The sequence below is a fragment of the Acanthisitta chloris genome, unplaced genomic scaffold (assembly GCF_000695815.1).
Source record: "Acanthisitta chloris isolate BGI_N310 unplaced genomic scaffold, ASM69581v1 scaffold6354, whole genome shotgun sequence".
Lineage (NCBI taxonomy): Eukaryota > Metazoa > Chordata > Aves > Passeriformes > Acanthisittidae > Acanthisitta > Acanthisitta chloris.
In genome coordinates this window covers 76,490-98,942 of record NW_008668676.1, presented here as the reverse complement: position 1 = coordinate 98,942, position 22,453 = coordinate 76,490, and the positions used below count along the sequence as shown (strand labels likewise).

The window sequence follows — 22,453 nt, the reverse complement described above, 5'->3', positions numbered from 1 at the left end:
GTCATTTTCCCCTTCTCTGCAATGTTCTGCCAACTGTGTAATTTTTAGGCATAGAATATGCTTTTGAACCATTCTAGGTGCACATTTGATACAGAGTATAGTTCTGCGTACAGCATTTTCATTTGAAGACTAAGGAAAATTATCAGGCACAAATCAGTCAAGGGAAAAAAAACCCCAGCAAATCACTTACAGAGCTCTTGTTTTAAAACAAGAAAAGCAGGGGAATTTACAATGTATTTCTCACCTCTTTACCAGGTTACTTGACCACTTCTAAAAAAAGGATGAAGGTGGTTAAGAAGAGATAAACCACTCCTTCCTACGTTTTAAAAAATACTGAAGTACTTGAAGAACATTGGCACAGAAACTATATTACATGTACATTCACTTGTAAATATTTTTATGTAGCTTCAAACACAAAAATGTTGGTAGTTTTACAGAATTCCATTAGCTATCAGTCCCAAAATATCGTTACTTGTATTTAAAAAAACACCCTACTAAGGTGTTTGCATTTTTAAGGTCATTTAGTGACATTTGTTGGCCACTGACCCCTGCATACGATTTCAGTTCTTTCCCACAAGGTATTTCGTAACGGTGAGAAAGTGGTGCAAAACCACCTGGAAAAGGTCAGGAGGTAACATCTCATTCCAATTTCAGTGAGGATAACCACTGACAGAAGTGCTTTTTACCTGCTTTTTTGTTTCCTGTTTTTCTATCTTCTGAAGCCTCAACAACTACTGATGAACTGGTGATTGGCAGTGAGCAAATAGGAAATTGCATTTGATATTGGAATCACCTGTCTCACACAAATTTCCCATGGAGTTTGCTTATCCAGTGTGCCTGAAATAGGCACATGATTTGCTTGTTGCTTAAAGATTTGCAAGGGTTAATAATATTCAGAAGACAGTATCATCAGCAAGTATGCTACTGGAGATAAATATGGGTAACAGCCATCTTATCTAAGCTTTCCAACTTCAGGCTGTTTAAGTCCAAATACCACTTTCATGACACTACAAGCCTAATGACAAAATAACATATGGCACAATAACTTCTCCAGAAAAGCTACATGGACAAGAAAGTACTAGAGAGTAAAATCTGACCAATTGGATTGTTTGATTCCTGACCCAGACTCAAAGCTTGTTTGCTAAGGTCGGTCACAGAAAAAAGTGAGCATGTTTTCAGTCCATCCCTACTTTTTAATTTAAAGGTTAGCTCTAGGAGAGCATTTCCCACTATGTACAGTGGAAGGAATTTTGCAGTTTCTCTGGGTTAAAAACTCTGGGCCCTGTAGTTACTTAAAACATCAAGATAACAGTGTGCTAGAGGAGCAAAGTAAGTACAATGCCAAAGAAATGCCGAGTTGAGCAATGGAGTTAGCGATGGGGATTATCAAAATCTGTTCTTTTGTCTTGGCAAAGTATCAGCAACTCACAGGATTCCTGAAACATGTTATTCACAGGCGCAGTCCACGTCCAGCCCTGCCCCATCGCTGCCATCGCAGCCGTCCGACACTGGCACAGAGTCTCCTCCCTCTGTTGCCTGATCCACATCACAGCCAGGTGTACTCTGGCTGTGGCAGAACTGCCCAGCATTGTCATCCACATCACAACTGGCAGGACATGTTTCTTCTGATGCTCTGTTGTGATGGGTACCTGTGTCGTTGGTCCCAGCTACCTGGTCTCCCAAGTCTATGACATCATCCAGCTGCTGCTCTGGATCAGGCTTGGCTGCTGTTGAGATTTGTGCTTCCAAGTTTCTCGTGTTCTCTGTGACTTCAAATTCCTGCTTTTCCTCTGCCCTTTGCTTCTCCCTTGTACTTAATTTAGCTTTTGTGGAATTCTTTATTTTCCTGTTGTGCATGTCTTCTTTGGAGAATCTCCAGTGAAACTACAAAGAAGGGATCAAAATGTAAAAGACCATTAGAGACAATCTCACATGGACATTTACTTTCCTGAGTAGAAATGTTTTTATTACTTCATTTTAATTCAGAACTGTTTCTACTATTATTAAAAAAAGAAAGGAACTAGCAGTACTTTAAAACACTGACTTGACAGGTATAACACATATAAAGGCTGACAAATATGCCACTATTACATCTGCTTCATTTGTCAAAAAATAAATTAACCTTCCCAAGGAAAGCCAGACCATAGAGTCATAGAGTACTTTGGGTTGGAAGGGACCTTAAATATCATCTTGTTCCAGCTCCCCTGCAATGGGCAGGGACACCTTCCACTAGACCAGGTTGCTCAAAGCCCATCCAACCTTGAACACTTCCAGGGATGGAGCATCCACAACTTCTCTGGGCAGCTTCTTCCAATGCCTCAGCACACTCACAATAAAGAACTTCCTAACATCTAATCTACACCTACTGTCTTTTAGTTTGAAGCCACTCCCCCTTGTTTTACTGCTACAGTTCCTGATGAAGAGTCCCTCTCCAACTTCCTTGTAGGCCCCTTCAGATACTGGAAGGCTGCTATATGGTCTCCATGCAACCTTCTCCAGGCTGAACAGCCCCAACTTTGTCAGCCTTTCTTGATAGGGGAGGTGCTCTAGTCCCCTTATCAACTTTGTGGCCTTCCTCCAAACTTATGCCACAGTTCCAAGCGACTCCTGAGCCATCCTATACAAGTTTGCTAAGTACATTTGAATGTGCACAACCATTTTGTCAGTAGTGTCCATGCTGATGGAAACTCAGGGATGGGTTAGCAGCCAATGTTTGGATGGTATAAATAATCTCATCATGACAGCAAATTCAGCGATTCTCCAAAAGCCATTCTCCAGTGCAACCAGGTCTGTGCTGATGTTGGCCGAAAGATCTTGTGTTAATAAATTTTTGATCTACTTATTTATTCCCTGATCAGAAAGCCATTCAAAACCTATTAAGTTTATTAGATTACAAAGATGGAGCAAGGCTCTTTGCTAGCCAGAACTTAATTTAAAAATAAAAGCAGAAAAAAGAAACTGGCTTTCATAAGATTCTTCTTGGTTTTACTTAGAGGAAGTTATCTTTCACTTCAATAGCCCTGCAATTTAGAAAAAGAGGAACGATAGCATCTCAGTTCTAGAGCTCAACTGTTTAAAATTCAGACACCTGAATTTTTAGCTCTTTGATTTGCAGAAGTGTTGGGCACCCACAGTTCTCCTTAACCCAAAGCTCTCTTTGATGGAAAGTTAAGATCAGGACCCTAAACATGATAAAGATCAAAACGTAGGAGACTCGTGGGTTTGTGCAGATGTATGTGTACTCAGTCAGGTATTTATATTGTATTTCACAAAAATGCATACAACCAATTTCTGCTGAAATAAGCATCAATTTTGTATAAAGTGAATGAACATGATTGCCTCATCATTGACTGAATATTGCACTAATAAGAGTACTTCTGACTTACTGAAGAGAGAACTAAGTTGCACCACTCCTTGTGTGCTTCCTTTTCTGTTCCTCTGGCTACCCTGAACAGCAGTTGATTGGTGTGCAAAGATAGGACAGATCATTTTCCAACAATGCAATATCCTTTTCATCTTATCAGCCTATTTCCTCCCTCCAAGGAGTTATCTATAAACATTTTAAACATGCTATATCTCAAGTTAAAAAAACCCTGAGAACCTGTGACATATGTGCATTATATTCAGCAACTTAATCAAATGCCAGGTTTGACATCTTTGATGTGACTCACAACAACCACTTACAGACGCTGAACCAGTCTTACAGCTCTTTACATAACTATAATCAAGGTACATCATTTTTCCTTGACCTTTGGTATGAAAATGTGCTGTAGTGATTCTTGCCCTCAGATATGCCTGTAAATTTAATACTGCCAATGAGTAAGCCCTTTGTTTGGTCAACCAGACATTGTTAAGTAAGTTTTTATAACCCAGAATGAAAAAAACCTAAACAAAGTTTTGAGTCATCTGGATGGTATGTGTATGTTATTATAATACAAGAAATCAGCATCATACTGCTTTCTCTATTTGAAGATTCACAACCACATATGGGTTCCACTAAAACCACGCACACTGGTAGGGAAAAAATGACCAAATACAGGCATTCTAATGCTCATCCCAAGATCCCTTTAATCACCTGAAAACAAAGAGAAAAAACAAGAAAGATGGGCTTTGTAACATGTTCACACAATATTCTGGGCTCCAGCTTCGCTAATGAGAGAGGGTAAATCCTAAATCACAGTCATGCTCCCAGCAATTCTCTCCTACTGCTGTCAGTTCAAACACTCTCCTGGTCTGCAATGTATCAAAAAGACAACTTTCACAGACCCAAGCTCCAGAACAGCAAGGACTTTATAGATAAAACTATCTGTAATTATCTAAAATGTTGGGTAAAATGCTCCTAGTGCTCAGCTCTGCTCAGTGTTTCCAATCTCCTACCCCAGCTCATCTCTGCAGGGCCTCAAGTGCCCCAGTACTGCAGGTGACATGGGACTGGCCAGCACTCACCTAAGCACACAGACCCAGAATAAAAACAAGGCTGCATTAATCAGCAACCTTATCAACACGTGCTTTCAGAGATCTTCATCTGGCATTTCTGATCCTTTGCATACTGAAAGGGCAAGGCAAATTTGAGTCCTGCAGGAAGGTCTGCACTTTCCCAGCTTCCAGTCTTTGTATTTCTCTTTCAGCTGTGTGGCATGACAGGTTTGGGCAGGGGTTCCCACAGCTACACATTCAAAAATGGAAATGGAAATACATATGTGTATCCACACACATACATCATTAGCTGTTGGCTATGATCTCAAATAATTTAGCTGGATTCAGGAGGCTTTTTTTGGATAAATTGTAGCAGAATTCATTAACATTCACACAATAGATAGAAACACTGGCCAAGATCAGGCCTACATTGTCCTAGGCTCTACCAAAACAGAGGGGGAGAGAGAGAAGAGGGAGAGAGGGAGAAAGAGAGAGAGAGATTGAGAGAGAAGAGAGAGAACAATTTAAACAGAAAATACAGAAAAGACAGGCAGTGGGTAAGGGAAAATAGTATTGATTCCACCTTGTGGAACATGGACAGAGAATTTTAGGTCATATATGGAGGTTTATGGCTGGTTTACATGAAGAGAAATCTACATCTCTTTTGCTGCTGTGAGTTCAACAGAGGATGAAATCTAAAAGCTTTCACATCATTTGAGCGTTTCTGTTTCTTTCATCTGAACAGTTCAATTCCTTGTGCCTTGCTACTGTATCACAGAAACACTGAATAGGCCATTTTTACTTCTATGGTAAATCAATTACAAAATAAAAATAGCGCAAACAAAACCCAAAGAAACCAGAAACTCAAGGTTATTTACCTTAGATTCTTTCTTCTTTGCTTTCTGGGGCAAAGAAGGTCTCTGAAGAAATACAATTTGCTTTGTTGATAAATTCCCCTCCCTGAAAAGAAACAAATGCACACTCCTGAGAATGAATTAAATTCACATCCAGCATCATTCAAAGTGAAAATCCATCTCAGTCATTTATTTCTGCAGGTCAAAGAAGAACAAAATGAAGAATGATCCGCACATTGCCTGTCCCCATTGTCTTTGAGCAGCCTGGTATTTTGGGAGGAAGGGGAGGGAAGTGTTCAGCCTGATAGAGCCTGTCAGCCTGTGACACAGTTTTGCTGAATGTTTTAGCATTAGTGTGTAAACACAGAATAAATTGTTTGGAACAAAAGGGAAGAAACCCAAGTGCTCAGGTGCCTGTGTGTCTCAGCAACAGCAGAGTGCTCCCTCCTTCCCTCCTTTGCTTTCTCCCTCCCTTTCTCCTTCCCTCTCTCCCTCCCAGGGCACTGATCGGGAATGGGGCTAGGTGCTCTGTACAGCTCTGCAGCACAGCAGGAGGCACAACCAAATGAGGTTTGATTAGGTGGGTGTCTTTCTGCACTGTCAACCTGACCTGTGTTACTGAAGGTATTAGTAGGATACAGAAACCTAGAAGAGAAAGAAAATTATATATATATATATATCTTTAAGACACAGGCTGACAAATCCTCATTGTGATTTTCTATTCATTCCTATATTTAAACATGTATGAAAAACTTAAATACTGTTTTTCCCCCAGCACAGATGGCCTTACTTTTTAGGTTTTTTATGTGTAGGAGTAGTCTTCATCTAGATCTCATAAAGAGCTGGGCATATTTTCACTCTTCTAAGATAAAAAATTGTGACTGATTATATTGGTATATATATATGTATGTGAAAATATATTTCTGACCAGAGAAAATTCAGAAAGCACCATCTTCATGATTAACAAGTGGGATGATTGCTTTTTTGCCAGTTACGAAGAGTATTTTTAAGTCACTTGCATTTATATATAAAAACTCAGAATATTAATAATAACAAACTAGACCACAGAGTTATTATATTCATACACAAGGCTATTAGAGCAATGATGCACCAGTCTCACATAGTTCTGCTTAGATAGATTGTTAGGAGCAGCATTAGACAGACACCTATTAAGCATAAAATATTTTTTGTCTCAGATAGACAACATACAATCTTCAAATTTTAGGGACTGGAATAGTCCTTACAGACCATCTAGTCCCAACCCCCTGCCATGGGCAGGGACACCTCCCCACTAGACCAGGTTGCTCAAGGCTTCATCCAACCTGGCTTTGAACACTGCCAGGGTTGGGGCAGACACAGCCTCCCTGGGCAACCTGTGCCAGTGTCTCACCACCCTTACAGGAAAAAACATTTTCCTAATATCTAACCTAAACTTCCCCTCTTTCAATTTGTGCCCATCTCACTCCAAACATTGTCACACATTTTGTCACAATGTCATTTGTCACAATGCTCTAAGAGGCATTACTGGAAGATCCAGAGCAGGAATTTTATAATCAAGGACTTTACAGAGAGGCAGAAACATTACCCAGACAATTTATGCAGTAACCACACTGCCACCTTGCAGTATTTTGCCCACCAGACACGTGTTTCCTGCCACATGTGGCTTGTGATGCTCGGAAAACCTCGAGAACAGCTGCAGCCAGGTTTGCAAGGAAATCCACACTAACTGCACAGGGATTTCTTGTACAGACTGTGGTGCTCATCCAGCAACTTCCCTAGCCAAAAGGCAGCTCCCACCCCCTCCCTACCTGTTTGTCTTCACAATGGGAGTAGGAAGCACACACGTCAGCTGCCAGCCGTACATGGCAAGGGAATTCAGCAGCGGAATGTAATCTGTCTGCACTTCAGCTCCCTGGGGAAGGAAAATCAACAGTTAGCATCATCACTTGGAGTGCGACGTTCAGTCTGACACCAAAAAAAACCCAAGCAAAAATACGTGTGTGGGTTTTCTTGGAGGGAGAAAGGCTTTTTGTACTGAATGGGGTCATTTTCTATGTACAGCTAGGCAGGAAGGGAAACGTTCAAAGCCATGAGACACAAGACTGATCGCCCATACATCCCAAACTGTTAAATGAGTTTGTTTAAAATGGTAAACATCTGTGATCTTGTTTTCACACTGCCTGAGTCATCTGTCTAGCTTTAGATGATTCCAGATCTGAACAGGACAAATTCATTGTATGTTATCAATTATCTCCTCCCAAGCATAAAGATGTTCAAGTAGTTTAAAAAATCACAACAATATTTCACTCGGTTTCTGCTCTCGTTGAGACTACAGTAAATCCTGGACATCTATACTGAAATCAGCTGGGTTTCTCTGTGATAGATCAAAAGCAAAACAGCCAACAACAACGACAAAAAATGTAAGTACAGGTCTATTCCTTTTATCACCCACAAATATGCATTGCTGCCTTCTTATTTCAAATCAGGAAATCTGTGGGCGAGACCAAAAGCATTGCCTTTCAGCACAGAAGTCTGGCTCCTGCTGCACACCTACCCAGCAGAGCCTTGCTAATTCTCTTTTTAAAAGACTAAATGGAGACCCTGCAATTCACACAGAAAGAACCACTGTGGTTTCCAGAAAGATTGCTCCAGTGAGGTGTCTAATTGCCAAGACTTCCAGTAACTTAAGAAATAGATGCTAGAGCATATTTACTAGCTTTTAATTTTAATAAACATAAAGCAGACAAATGGTAACTACGAGTCCCTCCAAATATCGCTAAATTCCATTGGAATACCAATTGTATTTGCCAAAAAGCTCAGGCACTTAAACTGGTTTTATGTGCAGAAGGAGTTCTAACTGCCAGTTCTCAACACTGGGGAAGGCACAATAGTTTTGCAGCTCCAAAGAATCAATTTATTCTGCAGTAATGAAATAGTCATTTGATCAGAACTAATCCAAATTCTGCTGTAGTTATTCAAGGTATTTTAGTGAATTCCAGTCTCAGCTATTCCTTTCTTCTAACAAATGTAATTTAGGTCACTTGATATCTTTATGAGTGAATGACTGCCTGACTATACCTATTAAAAACCTGATCATGACTACAAATGCAAATAGCTGAAGAAGCTGTATCGCTCCTGCTTAGAAGGAGAATGTTTAAAATCTCTAGCTCAGAAAGTGCATGCCAAAGAACAATACTAATGTCACTCCGGATCTCTGTACAGAGGCTTTTAGGGACTTACAGAGATACTGCTACTTTACAACATCTCCATGTACAGACTGGAATTTCTAACTCCAGGCAAGGAAAGAGACACCTTGCAAGAGGGGAGTAACATTTCATGGCCCTTAACACATGTCCTCTGAAGCAACCAGGGCTCATCCTGTAGCTGTGATCATGGTAAATTCCGAGTCTCCTCTGCCTCCCATTTCCCTCCATAAGATAGATTTTTCTGCCCTCTTTCCAGTTTTTAAAATAGAGTGCCCAAAGGTAATGCAAAAAAAATGACCTATCTAGATATCTTCAAGAGCTAATATCTCACAAAACCACATTAATAACACACCAAGATTCACAAGATTGGTAAACAATGCCTTCAAAAAATAAAGATGAAAATATGCAACATGATCATTAAGAATAAGGTCAGAGCATCTACCATTGCAAGCCTGCCATGAGGTGCCAGGAAGAACACATAAAATGACCTGACTAAAACATTTCCTCCATCAAACAGTGTTTGTAGAGGAAAAATCAGAAGGAGCTCAGTCATTTGGAGGGTGGAAGACTGGCACAGAAGACCTTGTTTATGCCTCAAGCAACATCTTATGTTGAAAAGAAGATTTCTATTTTGAATTCATTGCCTAAGGTTGGTGATTAGCAAGGAGAACCTTCTCCTTGCATCAGGATGTGCAACAAATGTCAAAAATCAGAGGGAGATTATGGCAATGAGGAAGGACATCAATACCACGCAGAGCTCATTTGGCTGCTGTAGAAGCCAAATTGTTTCAGGGATGTGCCATCACTCCTGCCACAGCTCACTGTCCCTGAAGGCTCTGAGCAGGGAGACAAGACTGGCTTTGGACCTGTCTGACTTGCCAGGATTAAGCATCATCTGCAGCAGATGATGGTGTATTGCACAATCCAGTGATGCAGAAAGGAAATGAGCAGGTAAACACATTCGAAAGGGTAAAGTTATCTGAAAATAAAATTAAGGTTAAAATAAAGTCAATTAGGCTTTTAAATCTGGAAATGTAAAAAACCCCACTATTGAAAGAGTCCTGTACAGTTGTTGCAAAAAGATGACCCCCTACTTTTGCCATGTGCTGGCACCTAACACCACAATGTTTGTCAGGCTGTTTGGAGGAAGCAAGCACATACATTATGCAGAGGTGTACACCTTCTCTGAGCTCCACATGTCCTTTAACAAGCTCTCTCCAACTCTGCACGATGCTTCGCTGGAGTCACCGCACCTCTTCCCGAGGGAATAAACTACTGCTAGTAATTGGCTGAGTTTGAAGATGATAGACAAGAGAAAGGAGTCACTCCAGAATAAGCAAGTGTAATCCACATGGGCTTCAAGCTCCTTACTTGCAAATACAGATAATTGAAGCTTTCTTTAAGACCACAAGAAATGACTTCTCCCTCCCCCTCCTGAATCATTGGCTGTAATCCTATCCCAGGACTGGAATTTGTGTGCCAGCAGGAGTCACGGTTACACAGACCTTTAATTGATGTCATATTAAATGCTTTCCAAAGGAAAAAATGCCCCTAAACAAACAATACACTGGGGGACGGGTCCAGAGGAAAAGATTGATCTTTGACTCCATCTTGTATTCGTTTTATATTTAATACAGCAATTATTTTATCTACTATTACTTGAGACAATGGAGATAAAATTTCAGACATAGTGTTCCATCAAATGAAAGTGCAATGCTCTTTCTAGCTAAGAAATACTGGATTTGAGCACCAGCAGAAGTATAAAAAAATGTGCCAGAGCTCTACTGAAAAAGAAGTGCTCAAATAATGTGTCTCAAACTGGGAGACATTTCATTCACTGAAAGGGTGGAAAATTTTAATTAACTTGCTTCCCACTCTCCTGTGGATGATAAGTAATCTCTGATCACACCTTGAGTGTCAAGAAGCCAGAGCATATCGAGCTAGGTTTTTCCCTTGACTTGCTTCACATGAAAAGAAATCATTTTATTTGTAGTGGTATTGTTTGTTTTCAGCATTTTTTCCTTTCACAGTTGCTTCTGCTCATTAGGAAAAACAAAAGCTTAAAAAAAATGATAACAATAATATCTAGGGCAAGCCACACAAACAACTGCATTAACAATTTTTCTTTTCTTTTTTCCCCCCCTACTGTGGCAATTTTAACCACAGCAAGAAAATAAACAAGACGACTACTAAGCTCTTGTGAGACAGAAGTTCTTTAGAAATCGTTCTTTCCTGGGCTAAGTGAATGTGATTTAGTTCCAAGGCAGCTATGGATTGTCACTATTTAATAATTTTTTCCAACATGGATTAAAGAGTGGAAGATTGAAAATCCCATTAAATAAATCTTAATAAAACCTTTATCAGCAAATCCTAACAGACTGCATACTAAGATCTACAGACAGATGGCAAAGAGGATGGGAAGTAAAAAACACAAGTTGCTTTGAAAGTGTAACTCACTGTTTGTTGCAGAAAATGGGCACTATGTTCAAACCCAGCTCCTTACAGAAACCAGAGGGAAGAGCCCACGAGGGCAGCAATGTGCACCCCCAGCCAAGGTTGGTTACCTGTCCCCACCACTGCCAAAGCTAAAGCTTTTCTGTCCTGGGGCACTGAAGGGAGGAAGTGGCAAAGGCAGGACTTGCACCTTAGTGGCAAAGAAAAAAATAAAATGAGAGAAATTGAATATATGGGCTGTGCAAGAATGACCCCGTAAAAGTGTGCTGCAAATGTTTTATGTTTGCAGTAACACAGCTGACAGGGAGACTAAATTCAAGCTCTAAATTTGTGAATTATTTGCCTTTTTCCTTTTCAGACATCTTCCAAAAAGCAATTTCTGCTAACAATGTAACATTATTGAACCATTAAAAACATTTATTGGAAGCAAAAGAGAAGTTTCACGAATGTTTCAGCAATAAAAGTTGGACTATGCTCCTCTAGTATTGAGCTGCTCCTAAATTTCCATGTGTAATACACCACAGCACCTTGCTAGCAGACACTTGCTAGACATCCATCAGCTGTAGAGCAGAGGGGTGTGGGATTGCTCCTGCACCCTTAGAAACCACCCATGGCTTTTGGCAGCAGATGGGACCCTGACCAACACAGTAGCTGCCAAATGGAGACCTTAGTGGAAAGGTAATAGAGAAAAAAAGTCGTAAATAAATCCACAAACAGGCTTTTTGCTCAATATTCTGGGCGTATGTAATTTAGAGTTATTTATGATTACTTAATTGCAGTGAATTCCTGCACTGTGAAATATTTTTAAGAACATAATAAGGCTGTAGCACTATATGGGGCAGCATCCTGTTAAGGCTGTTAAGGCAGTTTTTTCCGTGATTCAGATGTGTTCAGCCACAATTTCAATACACACACAGGCTGCTGAGTAGCACTCACAGCTGTCTCCACTTCTAGGGTAAAATTAAACAATAGCAACAAACTCTTCTATGCCCACAAAGCTCACTTCAATCACTTTTGTGGATGCAAATCCTACTTTCTAGCATATATATAAGCTAACAAGAACATCTGAGTGCTCCTCACCAGCAACTGCAACACAGAAGTACCTTTGTCCAGCAACACAATTTTACATAGATAGGAGTACAGGGTCAGTACCTGCACAAGGTGAAGGTGTTGACATGGAGAGTTCTCCACAAAGGAAACGTGGAAGCATATTATGAAATGTGTTAAACTCACCATTGCACAGGCAAAGTACACATGATATGACAGCTCCACATAACTGTCCACGGAATACGAGAAATAAATGGGATCTAGCAATCCATCAGTACATTTTCTGAGATAACCCTTGTGGTTTTACTTTCATAATTCCTGCAACACTTCATGTACCTTAAGGTGAGTGTTGATTTTACCATTTGTCCACCAGTTGTTTTGGGGAAAGAAACCCAACATAGAAAAACACTACCTGAGAACTTGTATCCTCCAGGGAGCCTTACCACACACAGCTTCAATCCTCTCTATGCAGCTTCCACAACACAATTTCCTCTGGTTATAATTTATTCTCAAACAAAATGTGGCATCTGCAAAAAGGCTTTGTGCACCACTCCACCATTATGGAACTAATAATCTATTTCCACATGAGCAGCACAGCTGAAGTCCAGACCCTCTCCTGCCACCAGTTCAGGCAGCAGGGCCGAAATGCTGGCACTGCCCTTCACTCACACGCTGTCATATCACTGTCAGCAATTTATGGGGTCCCAGCACCTGCTTCCTGTGCCCCTCAAAATGCTCACAGGGATGCATTACCCAGGGCACTATTGCTTGGCTAAAGGTGATCTGCTGGGAAAAGAAACATGGCCTGTGCCCTGTGTGGTTTTATAGGAAGTGTAAAAGAGGACTAAAACACTTTTTCTCAGCTTGCTCTTCAGTGAAAAGTTCAGATCTACCACCTATGTTTTTTCCTGAAAGATTTTACAGATGAGCAGAGAACTAATTCTTTCTGATCTTGTCACAAACCTGAGAAAACTGTTGCAGATAGGAAGTTGGGTTTCTTTTTTTATTCATACTGTTTTAAATCCTGTGCTTTTCAGCTTGTTTACTTTGTGTTTTAAATCCTGTGCTTTTCAGCTTGCTTACTTCAAGTGCCCTTTACTCACATGGAAGAAGCATTCACCTTGTTAGACCTTCAAAAGTGCCAGCACCACTAGAAACTATCAGTTCCAAGTTTGCATTGCTAGATTTTATTACTAAATTTATCAACAAACCCAAAGAAAGATTAGCCTGTGGATTTAAATCCTGCATAGAGCACATGTCTACTGAATTCAGCAGACAAATATGTACGTGCATACGCTGCTTTCATATCTTACATAAAAGAATGAAACCAGAATTATAAAAAGCTTTTGTAGATAACAGGCTCCTGAAGGTTTTTGTTCAGCTTTTCTTAAAAAGCAACAAAGGGCACATTACTGAAATATTATGCCCAGGCAACATATATGTCCTTTGGGTGGTAAAGAGGGTCACACACATGACTCTTTTGGGTTTTTCACGCCCATCACCATCAGCTCCTTGGCTGACCTGGTCATGCCTTTCTCCCATGGCCAGACACAGCAGAACATAGCTTAACTGACATATGACCTAAATCAGATTTACAGACAAATCAAATCCTCATTTCCAGAGAATTTGTTTCAAGGCTTACATTAAGGCAACTTGCAACCTAGGCTCAGCAGAGATAAATTTTTAAATCTTTTGGTATGTCGCACTTTAAAGGGTTTACCATGTCTACAGTGGAGGCTGACCCCATTCAAGTCTGCCAGGGAAATGGCAACACCATGATATATTTGAGATTTTAATTCATGTCAGTACACCAAAGGTAGGGTACAACAGCAAATACAAAGTGATGAACCACCAGCTAAAGATTTTCAGTAACAAAATACCTGTAAATTAAGGACAATGTTTTCAAAATGAACATGGCTTTGGAGGCAAAACAATGCAGAAATCTAAAATAAATGTTAAAGCACTCAATTTTAAAGACAGCATTAGCTATTTTGTCTTAGGTAATGGGGAAGAGAAGGTGACAGATTTAGAGTTGAGGAGAGGGAAATCATGCAGGCTCTGATTAATCAGAACTGTCTACCCACATTTGCCTACACAAGCAGAATTAAAACCATCAAACAAGTTTTAGGGCTAGATCTCAGAGACTGCAGTGGAAATAATATGCCCTGACATTTTTGGAGTTAAAGTGATAAGGATGAGTGCAGTATTCTGTCATAACAAGTCCTGTGGTCATTTGTAGAGGATACCACAGCTCTACTTTGAGAAGAAAGAGTTAAATTACTCAGAGCTATTACATCCTGTCTGCTGCTTGGCGGGACCACATACTGTGACAGCTGCAGCTTTACATCCTCTACAAACTGACATTTTACACACATACTGAGTGCATCACACTGTTCAGCTTGTTTTCTCTATTAGCCTTAGCAATTAAAAGGGGAGCACTTTCTCTGCTAAGAGGTATGCCAACCTCTCTCTTTTGCCTTTATTGTTAAACAGCAAACCTTTACCTTTCGTTTAGAAAGGTTCTTTCTCTAAAGGGAATCGATAGGTGATACATGTCTTCCTTTAAAAAATGCTATCTTTTGTTGTGGCTGGGATTCTTTTGTTTGTTTCTTCTTAATTGGGATACAGTACAGTAAATTTACATTCAGTTCAGACCACATTTGAACAACTTCATAGCTCATCCAGATAATCAAACCTGATACAAATTTAAAATAAGGATCCATTATACACATTTATGTTGTGCTGCCCGTCGTGGCTTCTTCCACCACCTTGGTACAAATATAAACAACAAATGGAAAAGGTTGATCTAGATCAGAGCAGAACCTATACCAAAAAAACCCCCAAAATAGCAAACAAACAAAAAGTCGACATTAATGATTCATTCTACTGCTCCATAATTATCTCTGTGACAATTATACTTTGAAGCACTTATAACAGAAAGAAAGCCTTCAATGGCTTTCAGACATCTTCTATCTTCTGTCACCAAGTCTGAACTCTGTCTCCTTCCCCATTTTCCAGTCCCTTCCTCTGCCACTGCATTATTCCATGCCTATGGTAAATAAAGGTGAATTCTGACAGGGTTTAACAGAGAGGTAACTTGGTCTTCTGGGCACGTGCCTACAGGTCCCCCAGCTTCTTGTCTTTTTTTCATTGATTTGACGACTTTACCTACCTATAGCTATTATGTCTCTGAAAGCATGAAGCATGAAATATCCAGGCAGTTATTTAAATGTCAGAAGGAGAAAACAGATGTGGTCAGCTCTGCTCTTTCTCCACATGGGTAAGACCTTTGCAAGAGTTCCCTGATGCCTCAACATCCTTCCTCCTGCAAGCTTTTTCTTCTCCATATTCTTCCCGTTTTAGGTTGGTGGGTAACACATTCATAACGTCCTCAAAAGAGCCACACTTGATCACAAAAGAGCAGAACTGCCAGGGAACACCCAGCATCCAAATTTTTAATTACAGCAGAGAATGAGCTGATCACACTGACAAGCTGTGTATATGCTATCAGTCAGTTTCTGATATTGCACATCCCAAATCTTATGTCTGGAACAAGAGATTCTCCGCATTAGCCCTCACAGACATGGTGCGTAGCAGTACAGCATCTCTTGACACACCAGATGGTATTGGGAGGCTGATTCCTTAATCTGTTGACCAGCTGTGTCTCCAGCATGGAATTGCTAGAATTGAAAGCAAATGATACTCTACCTACCAGGGCTCTAACACTTCTAAGGGCCCTGACAGAAAACAGACTTCTGCTGTGTCCTAGTGTTTTGGTCAGCACTGCCATCACAGGATCCCCATTATCAGATGCTTGTCCTTGTCATGTAGCTTGACACAAACTTTCTTGTGCCCACACAGAGCAACGTTAAAGGTGTGTAGGGGCCATTATGCCTAACTTTGTGGCAACATCCTACCCAGATGGAGAACCTTTCATTGGTTGTCTGAGAGCCAAACTCATTCAGACCAAGAATCCATTTAACTCAGAAAGCTGTCTCCAACATGGTTTTAAGTGACAGCCAAGGAAAAGTAATATAGATTAGGGCAAGCATGTAGGATACCTGCCCCATATATTTTGTGTACTTCCTCTCAACACATCTGGCTCAGCTTCTACTAAAAGGATGAGACCATTTTGCGAGGTGAAGTGAGGCGCATTAAGGGAGGATCAGTAGGTTCACTTCAAAAATGCACTCCTGATCTGAATTAAAATGCTTGTGTAAACACAAGATTAGTTCCTCTAAACTTACTGAACCCACAGCCTTGTCCAGAAAGGAGTTCTACAGATCTGCTGCATAAATAATTACCTGAATTATCCCCTTTTTGTTTGTTTTGCACCAGGCCCTGACTAGTGGCACTTGGCAGTCCTTAGTTCTTATATTGGAAGAGATGGCAAACAATCTCTATTCACGTTTCCCATGCTCTCTGCCTATTCCATTCCCTGCAACTCTTATTTTTCCAGGCTGAAAGGACACACCATGCAAACTCTTCCTAATATGTAAGCTGTCCATTACAGTGCTAACATAACCTTCTGAAATAAGGTGCTGTCAAACCACAGCTTACCCAGTAGTACGTAGCAGTATATGCTTGCTGTTTCACCCTCTCTTCATTTCCTAGCAGTTTGAAACATATGGTTAACATTAATGCTTCTTAACATTTGCCTTCTCGATCAGCCCTGACCTAATGAACTCATGGAACCATCTGTCATGATCCAAAAACCTTGTTCCTGAGTGGCAACACCATAATTTGACCCTAAAAGTGAACAAGACAAGTCAAGTCTGTCATAACTGGAATAGCATTAAATTCAATATAGGAATCATTTGTTTAGACACACATCAGTGACAAGAAAAGCTGCTATTAACACATTGCACTGTCCCACAAGTTGTTTGCAGTCATTATTATATCATCATTTCTTGCTACACTACAAAGACATAATCTAATAACAAAACTCTTAATCCTAGTCTCCTGGAATTTTACACATTTAGTCCAGCATCTGTCCCATTTTCCCTTAATCCATCCTTTTGGCATGTGTGTGCCAAAAGGATGGATTGTCTGTCTCAGGATTTTACACCATTTACATTATATTCCATGTGAAAAGATCGGGTATTGCCCTTTTAGATACATTTCTAGAAGATAAATCAAGTAAAACAGACAAAAAAAGCTTCTAAGAGTTACGTAACATTTTCTTTTCCTCCGTATTGGTTTTGCTTCAAGTCCAAAGTCCAAGTTACAAAGAACTTAAGCCCAGCTTTTTAAATGCCTATCTGTGTACCAAATTTGCTGTGGAAGATCAATAGTGGCTGATCTGACCTAAACAGTGTTTCTACTTACCTGAGTGTGACTCGGATCTGTAAAAAGCTAAGCTATGACACATGTGGTTTGTTTATAGGGGCCTATCCAGAACATATAGGTCTTTCAGCACATGAGGGAGGTCAGACAGAAGCCAAGGCAGTTATCTGTGCATTCTGACTGCAGCTAAGCCTACCTAAAGAGCTGCCTTCTTCAGAACTGCAATGCTACAGTGACTTGTGTGATCATGTTGCCCTGACAACCAATGGAGTTCCTCTTTACATCTAATCTAGCAGACATCTGTATTTTCAGGGTAGATAGCCCTGAGTTTCATTGCTCACCATCACTCACATTTCCTCCCCTCCAAAAAAGCACAAAGATAATCAAAATCAAAAGTGCACTGTACAAACCTGGAGTGGTTAACTGGCATTACTGTTATGTTGCATCCCTTTACCTCAGCTGCCTGTCTGGTACTGTTGCAGCACAGATCAGTATGTGAGAGTTTGTCTCACAGTCTTGGAGTGTTTTGATTTACAAAGAAAATCAAAGAAGAAAGACTGTACACGTACCTTCAAGACAGTCCACTGCTCTACAACAATTGCATCATAGCCCTGTATGGTTTTACTGTCTTCCACAGCAACATCTTCAAAGAGAAATACTCCATCCATTGTCCCATGTAAGGAATCTGTGAAAACACAGGGTTGTCTGTAAGCTTTGTGGAAGGCACTCCATGTGTAGAGAGGCAACTTAATGTATTAATAACTTATTCTTCTAAGGGTGTTACTAAAAAAGTCACAGACCTTCTCTAATAGTCCAGCTCTATTAAATGAATGAGACTAGTATCTCAACCAGTTTTTAAGGGCAATCTTACTCCTTAATAGCTCTATTAAATGAATGAGACTAGTATCTCTACCAGTTTTTAAGGGCAATCTTACTCCCTAATAGTAAACCTCACTGTCCACTTCGTTATTCCACAGTTTGTCCTCAAAAACCACAGGTCTCCCCATTCCAAGCAGGAAAAATTAATTCAGTTCAGCAGTACTGCTTACCTGCTTGAAGTTATAAACACACTGAAGACTATGTATAATGTCAATGTGCTATTTTCAAGGGGTTTTGAAGGTATACTGATTTATATTTTTGATGTTTATGATATTGATGTTTGTGACTATATCCATTCATTCACACAAGTCAGAACCTGCATATGGATCAGCCACTGCAGTTACAGTCATCTACGCGGACTAAGGATGATCTGGCATATGAATGGTGCGAAATAAAAGATACATTCATAACTATTTAATCAATTTATGAAGGCATTTTGACCATCTGGTTTAGTGCCTCTCTATTCTCATTTGCATTCCCAGCACGTTCAGCCTTTTTTCAGACAACACATACTATTAAAGTTACTCAAGCAGCACTTTCTCCTTCAACTTAGCCATATACTCCATAACCAGCAATCACTCCCATACACAAGAACTCATGTTTTGTCAGCTCCATAAACAAACAGAATCAGAACAACTGGAAAAAAAAAAGGTTTACCTTTCCTTGCTAAAATAAGCTAAATGATGAAGCAACAGAATTATATTTAGAAAAACTGAAAATAAGCACTACTGTATCTTTACAAACAGAAAATTATTCTCACATTGTCACAAAGTGTCTTTTTCAGTCTTTCTAGTATGAATAATACATTTACCCTGAATGACTGATTATGAAGACACTGCTTACCCCCTCCCCAAGTGTTGTATTTTGCATGATAGTTTCTTTATATTTTCAGGAAAACTATGTTCCTGGTACTGGTATGATACATGCTTTTGAAATGCAATCACACATGCCAAACCAACAGATTCCTGAACTGACAGGAATTCTGCATAAGCCTGCTTAGGTGTTTCATCAGGTCCTCCTGCTTTCGTGGTGGATGTTATGAGGTCAAGAAATGTCAGCAGAAAAGCATCGCTGCCTCCAAGGAAAAACATATATCAAACTCAGAAACAATTTTCACAAAGGAGGCAGTGAAGAGGATTAAGAGGCTTCTTACCTCTTGCAGACACAATCTCAGTCAACATCTTCCAATGTCATTATATGATCTAAATTCAATTTATTATCTGCAAAGAACAAATTTGTTGCAGGCAAAGCCCACAACAAAGCAGAGTCCTACAGCTGGAGGCTTATGTCTACACACACACTGTAGCCAGACTGTTGCTGCAGGTGTCAATGCACACTCCCCCTGCTTCTATTTGCACAGTCCCCTCCTCTCTTTGGCTGCAGTCGCAGTCAGGTAATTAAGTTGCAAGAGAGGAGTTTAAATTACTTGTCTTTAAATTAACACAGCATTTGGGTTTTTTATTTCACTTGTGAAGGAAACAAGTTGTAAACCACTTACTAGGGATTCTCCTTGAGATTGTGTTGGGACACCGAAAGAGAAGAAAAATACTATCTGCTTTCACACTGTCTCCACAGGCAGGTTTCCTGCAACTCTACTTAGAATAAAGATGAAGACTCCTCACCCATACAGCAAGCCAGTATTACACACTGCTCCAAGGAGGATGATCAGGACTACAAAGCAGTAACTCCTGTCATCTAGACAGGTTTCTCATCCAAGGGAGGAGAACAGACCTTTTTGTTGTGAAATAACAGGCCAGATCACTAAGTAGCTGGGTTACAGGCTTGAAAACAGAGGGAGAGCAAGTTTGCCACATACAAAAGTGTACAAGATTTAATTATCATATTTCATTCAAAACCAGCACTTTGTTAGACTTGACATTTCAAAGAGGGAACCAACTCAACTTCTGTGCAATATATCACACTACAACACCCAAACCCATACCCAAATCTATTTCAGCAGGCATAATGTACAAATAACCCTTTAATTTTCCAGAGCAGGGGTGACAGGACGGGACCCAAGACTGAGTGCAGAAACCCATAGATTTCTATTAGGTACAGACATCCAGACCTTACCAGGGGAGCTGCATACAGCACCAGTGCACTGCTCCTGTATTGTGAATTGTCTTAATGAAATTCTTGTCACACTGTTGGCGCAACTGCGGCTTGAGCTCACCCCACGCATTTGCCAGCTAATTAATAAGCGATCAAAACACAATCAGCATGTGTGTGTTTACACTCACTCGTAAATCATCCTTTATGTTTCATTCTGCTGCACATTCCACTCATGTAATTCACAGCTTCCACATGTGTGAATACTATGGCACATATGCAATGTTTTAGAAACTAATAGCTGAGCTCATGAGACCCTACAGGCAGCAGATACTTCACTCGGCAGTGCTGGGTTTACAGTTGGACCCATGATCCTAAAAAGGTCTTTCCCAACCTAAATGATTCTATGACTTTGCTTCTTTGTTGGATGCACAATGATTACTGTTGTAGGCTACATCCATCAATCCCACAATCCATTGATTTTTCTTCTTTTGCTAGGAAAGAAACCTACAGAAAATGAGAAAACTGGAAGGGGAAAAAGGATGAGGGAGAGAGAGCTGTGTTGACTGGTGTCTGTTCAAGAGTGATGCTGGCGAAAAATTCTGTAGAAGAAACTGGTTGTTGACACTCACTAAGATTTTCCCTCTTGGTTATGACTAATCTTCTCCCTACCTGTCATGCCACAGTGTTTTAAACTTTCATGTCATGAATGCATGTCTGCCAATTCTCACACCTCACAGCTTGGCCACACATCTACCCTTTTACAGGTCATCTACTACTCTTCCAGAGAAAATGGGGAGGTAATGGAAAGAATAATTGAATCGTTAATTGCTTTGCATATGAAGCATTTGGGATGCTAAGAATAATTGGGGGAAAGGAGAAAACAGCAGAAAGAGAGCTAACAGGGTCGTATTTTAGAGGAAAGGGATACATAATCCAGCTGTGCTATCAGGATTAGCAGGAATTTCAGTGAAAATTACACAGATGTGGAAGGACAAGGACATGGACACTGAGTCTACCTGCAGTACTTTTATCACACAGGTGTCTAGATCTAAGACCAACTTAAGTCTACAGTCACAAGTTCTAGAGCTAGCCCACTAGGTGAGACACACATGGTCTAACAGTTCCACAGAATCACAGAATAATTCAGGTGGATGGGGACCTCAGGAGGTCTCCAGTCCAACCTCCTGCTCAAAGCAGTTTCAGTACAAGTGCAGACCAGACTGCTCATGGCTTTCTCTAGGTGCATCTTCTAAATCTCCATGGATGGAGACAGCTCAATTTCTTAGGCAGTCTCTTCCAGAAGTGACTCTTTTCATGATGAGAAAGCTTTCTTTTACAGGCAACAAGGATCTCTCGTTTCAATTTATGTACATTTTTTTCTCATCTTCCTACTACACACCACAATCAAGAGCCTGGATGCACCTTTTTGATAGTCTCATCATAGGCACTGCCAGGCACTGTTAGGTCCCCCAAAGCTGTTCCTTCTCCAAGCTTAATTAACTCAGTGTCTTTGGTCTTTCCTCACAGGACAAGTGCTCCAGTCACTGACTATATTGCTGACCCTCTGCTAAACTAGCACTAGTGTGCCAGTATCTTCTTTAACACGCTTTGGAGGAGGGCCCAAACCTGGATACAGCATGTGGTCTACATGCAATCTAATCAGCACCACATAGAAGAGAATAATCACTGTCTTTTATTTACTGGCTATGTTCTTGTTGTTGCAGCCCAGTATGCTGTTGCCTTCTCTACTGACAGGGCATACTGCTGCTGTTTGCTGCGTAGTAACATTCCCCTGAACCTATTCAACAGAGCTCCTACCCAGCCAGGCTGTCCCCAGACTGGATTAATGAAAAGGCCTCTCCTTTCCCAGAGGCAGGACACATGTCCTCATGGAATTTCAAGCAGCTCCTGGCTGGCACATTCTGCCAGCCTGCCCAGGTCCCTCTGGACAGCAGCCTAGTTCTGAAGCACATGAGCTGCATTCCAGTGTATGGGATCATCCACAAATTTGACAAAAGCAAGCCTCGTCGCCTCCTCTGCATCACTGATAAAGTTGTTGAACACAACAGGCCCCAGGAGAGATCTCTGGTAATCCACTTGTTACTCCAGATAAAGTGTGACCTATTAACGACAACCCTCTAAGTCTAGCCATGCAACTAGATTCTTACCCATCTAGTTGTCCTCCCATCTAGGCTGCGTGGTCCTATCTTGAATACAAAAGTATTGTGGGAGCTACTGTCAAACTTCCTTGATGAATTC

At 40.6% G+C, this 22,453-nt stretch overlaps 1 protein-coding gene across 1 annotated transcript in view; it reads right to left on the bottom strand.

The window, feature by feature from the left end:
* Positions 1–1,446: 1,446 nt before the first annotated feature.
* The window catches only part of RFTN1 (raftlin, lipid raft linker 1), an 86,789-nt gene continuing 65,782 nt past the window's right edge, over positions 1,447–22,453 (bottom strand). The window contains exons 6-9 of the mRNA XM_009072995.1: positions 17,833–17,948; positions 7,079–7,182; positions 5,295–5,376; positions 1,447–1,884 (exon numbers count right to left, since the gene is read on the bottom strand). Coding sequence (XP_009071243.1) covers positions 1,447–1,884; positions 5,295–5,376; positions 7,079–7,182; positions 17,833–17,948 — 740 coding nt within the window. The remainder of the gene's footprint in view (positions 1,885–5,294; positions 5,377–7,078; positions 7,183–17,832; positions 17,949–22,453) is intronic.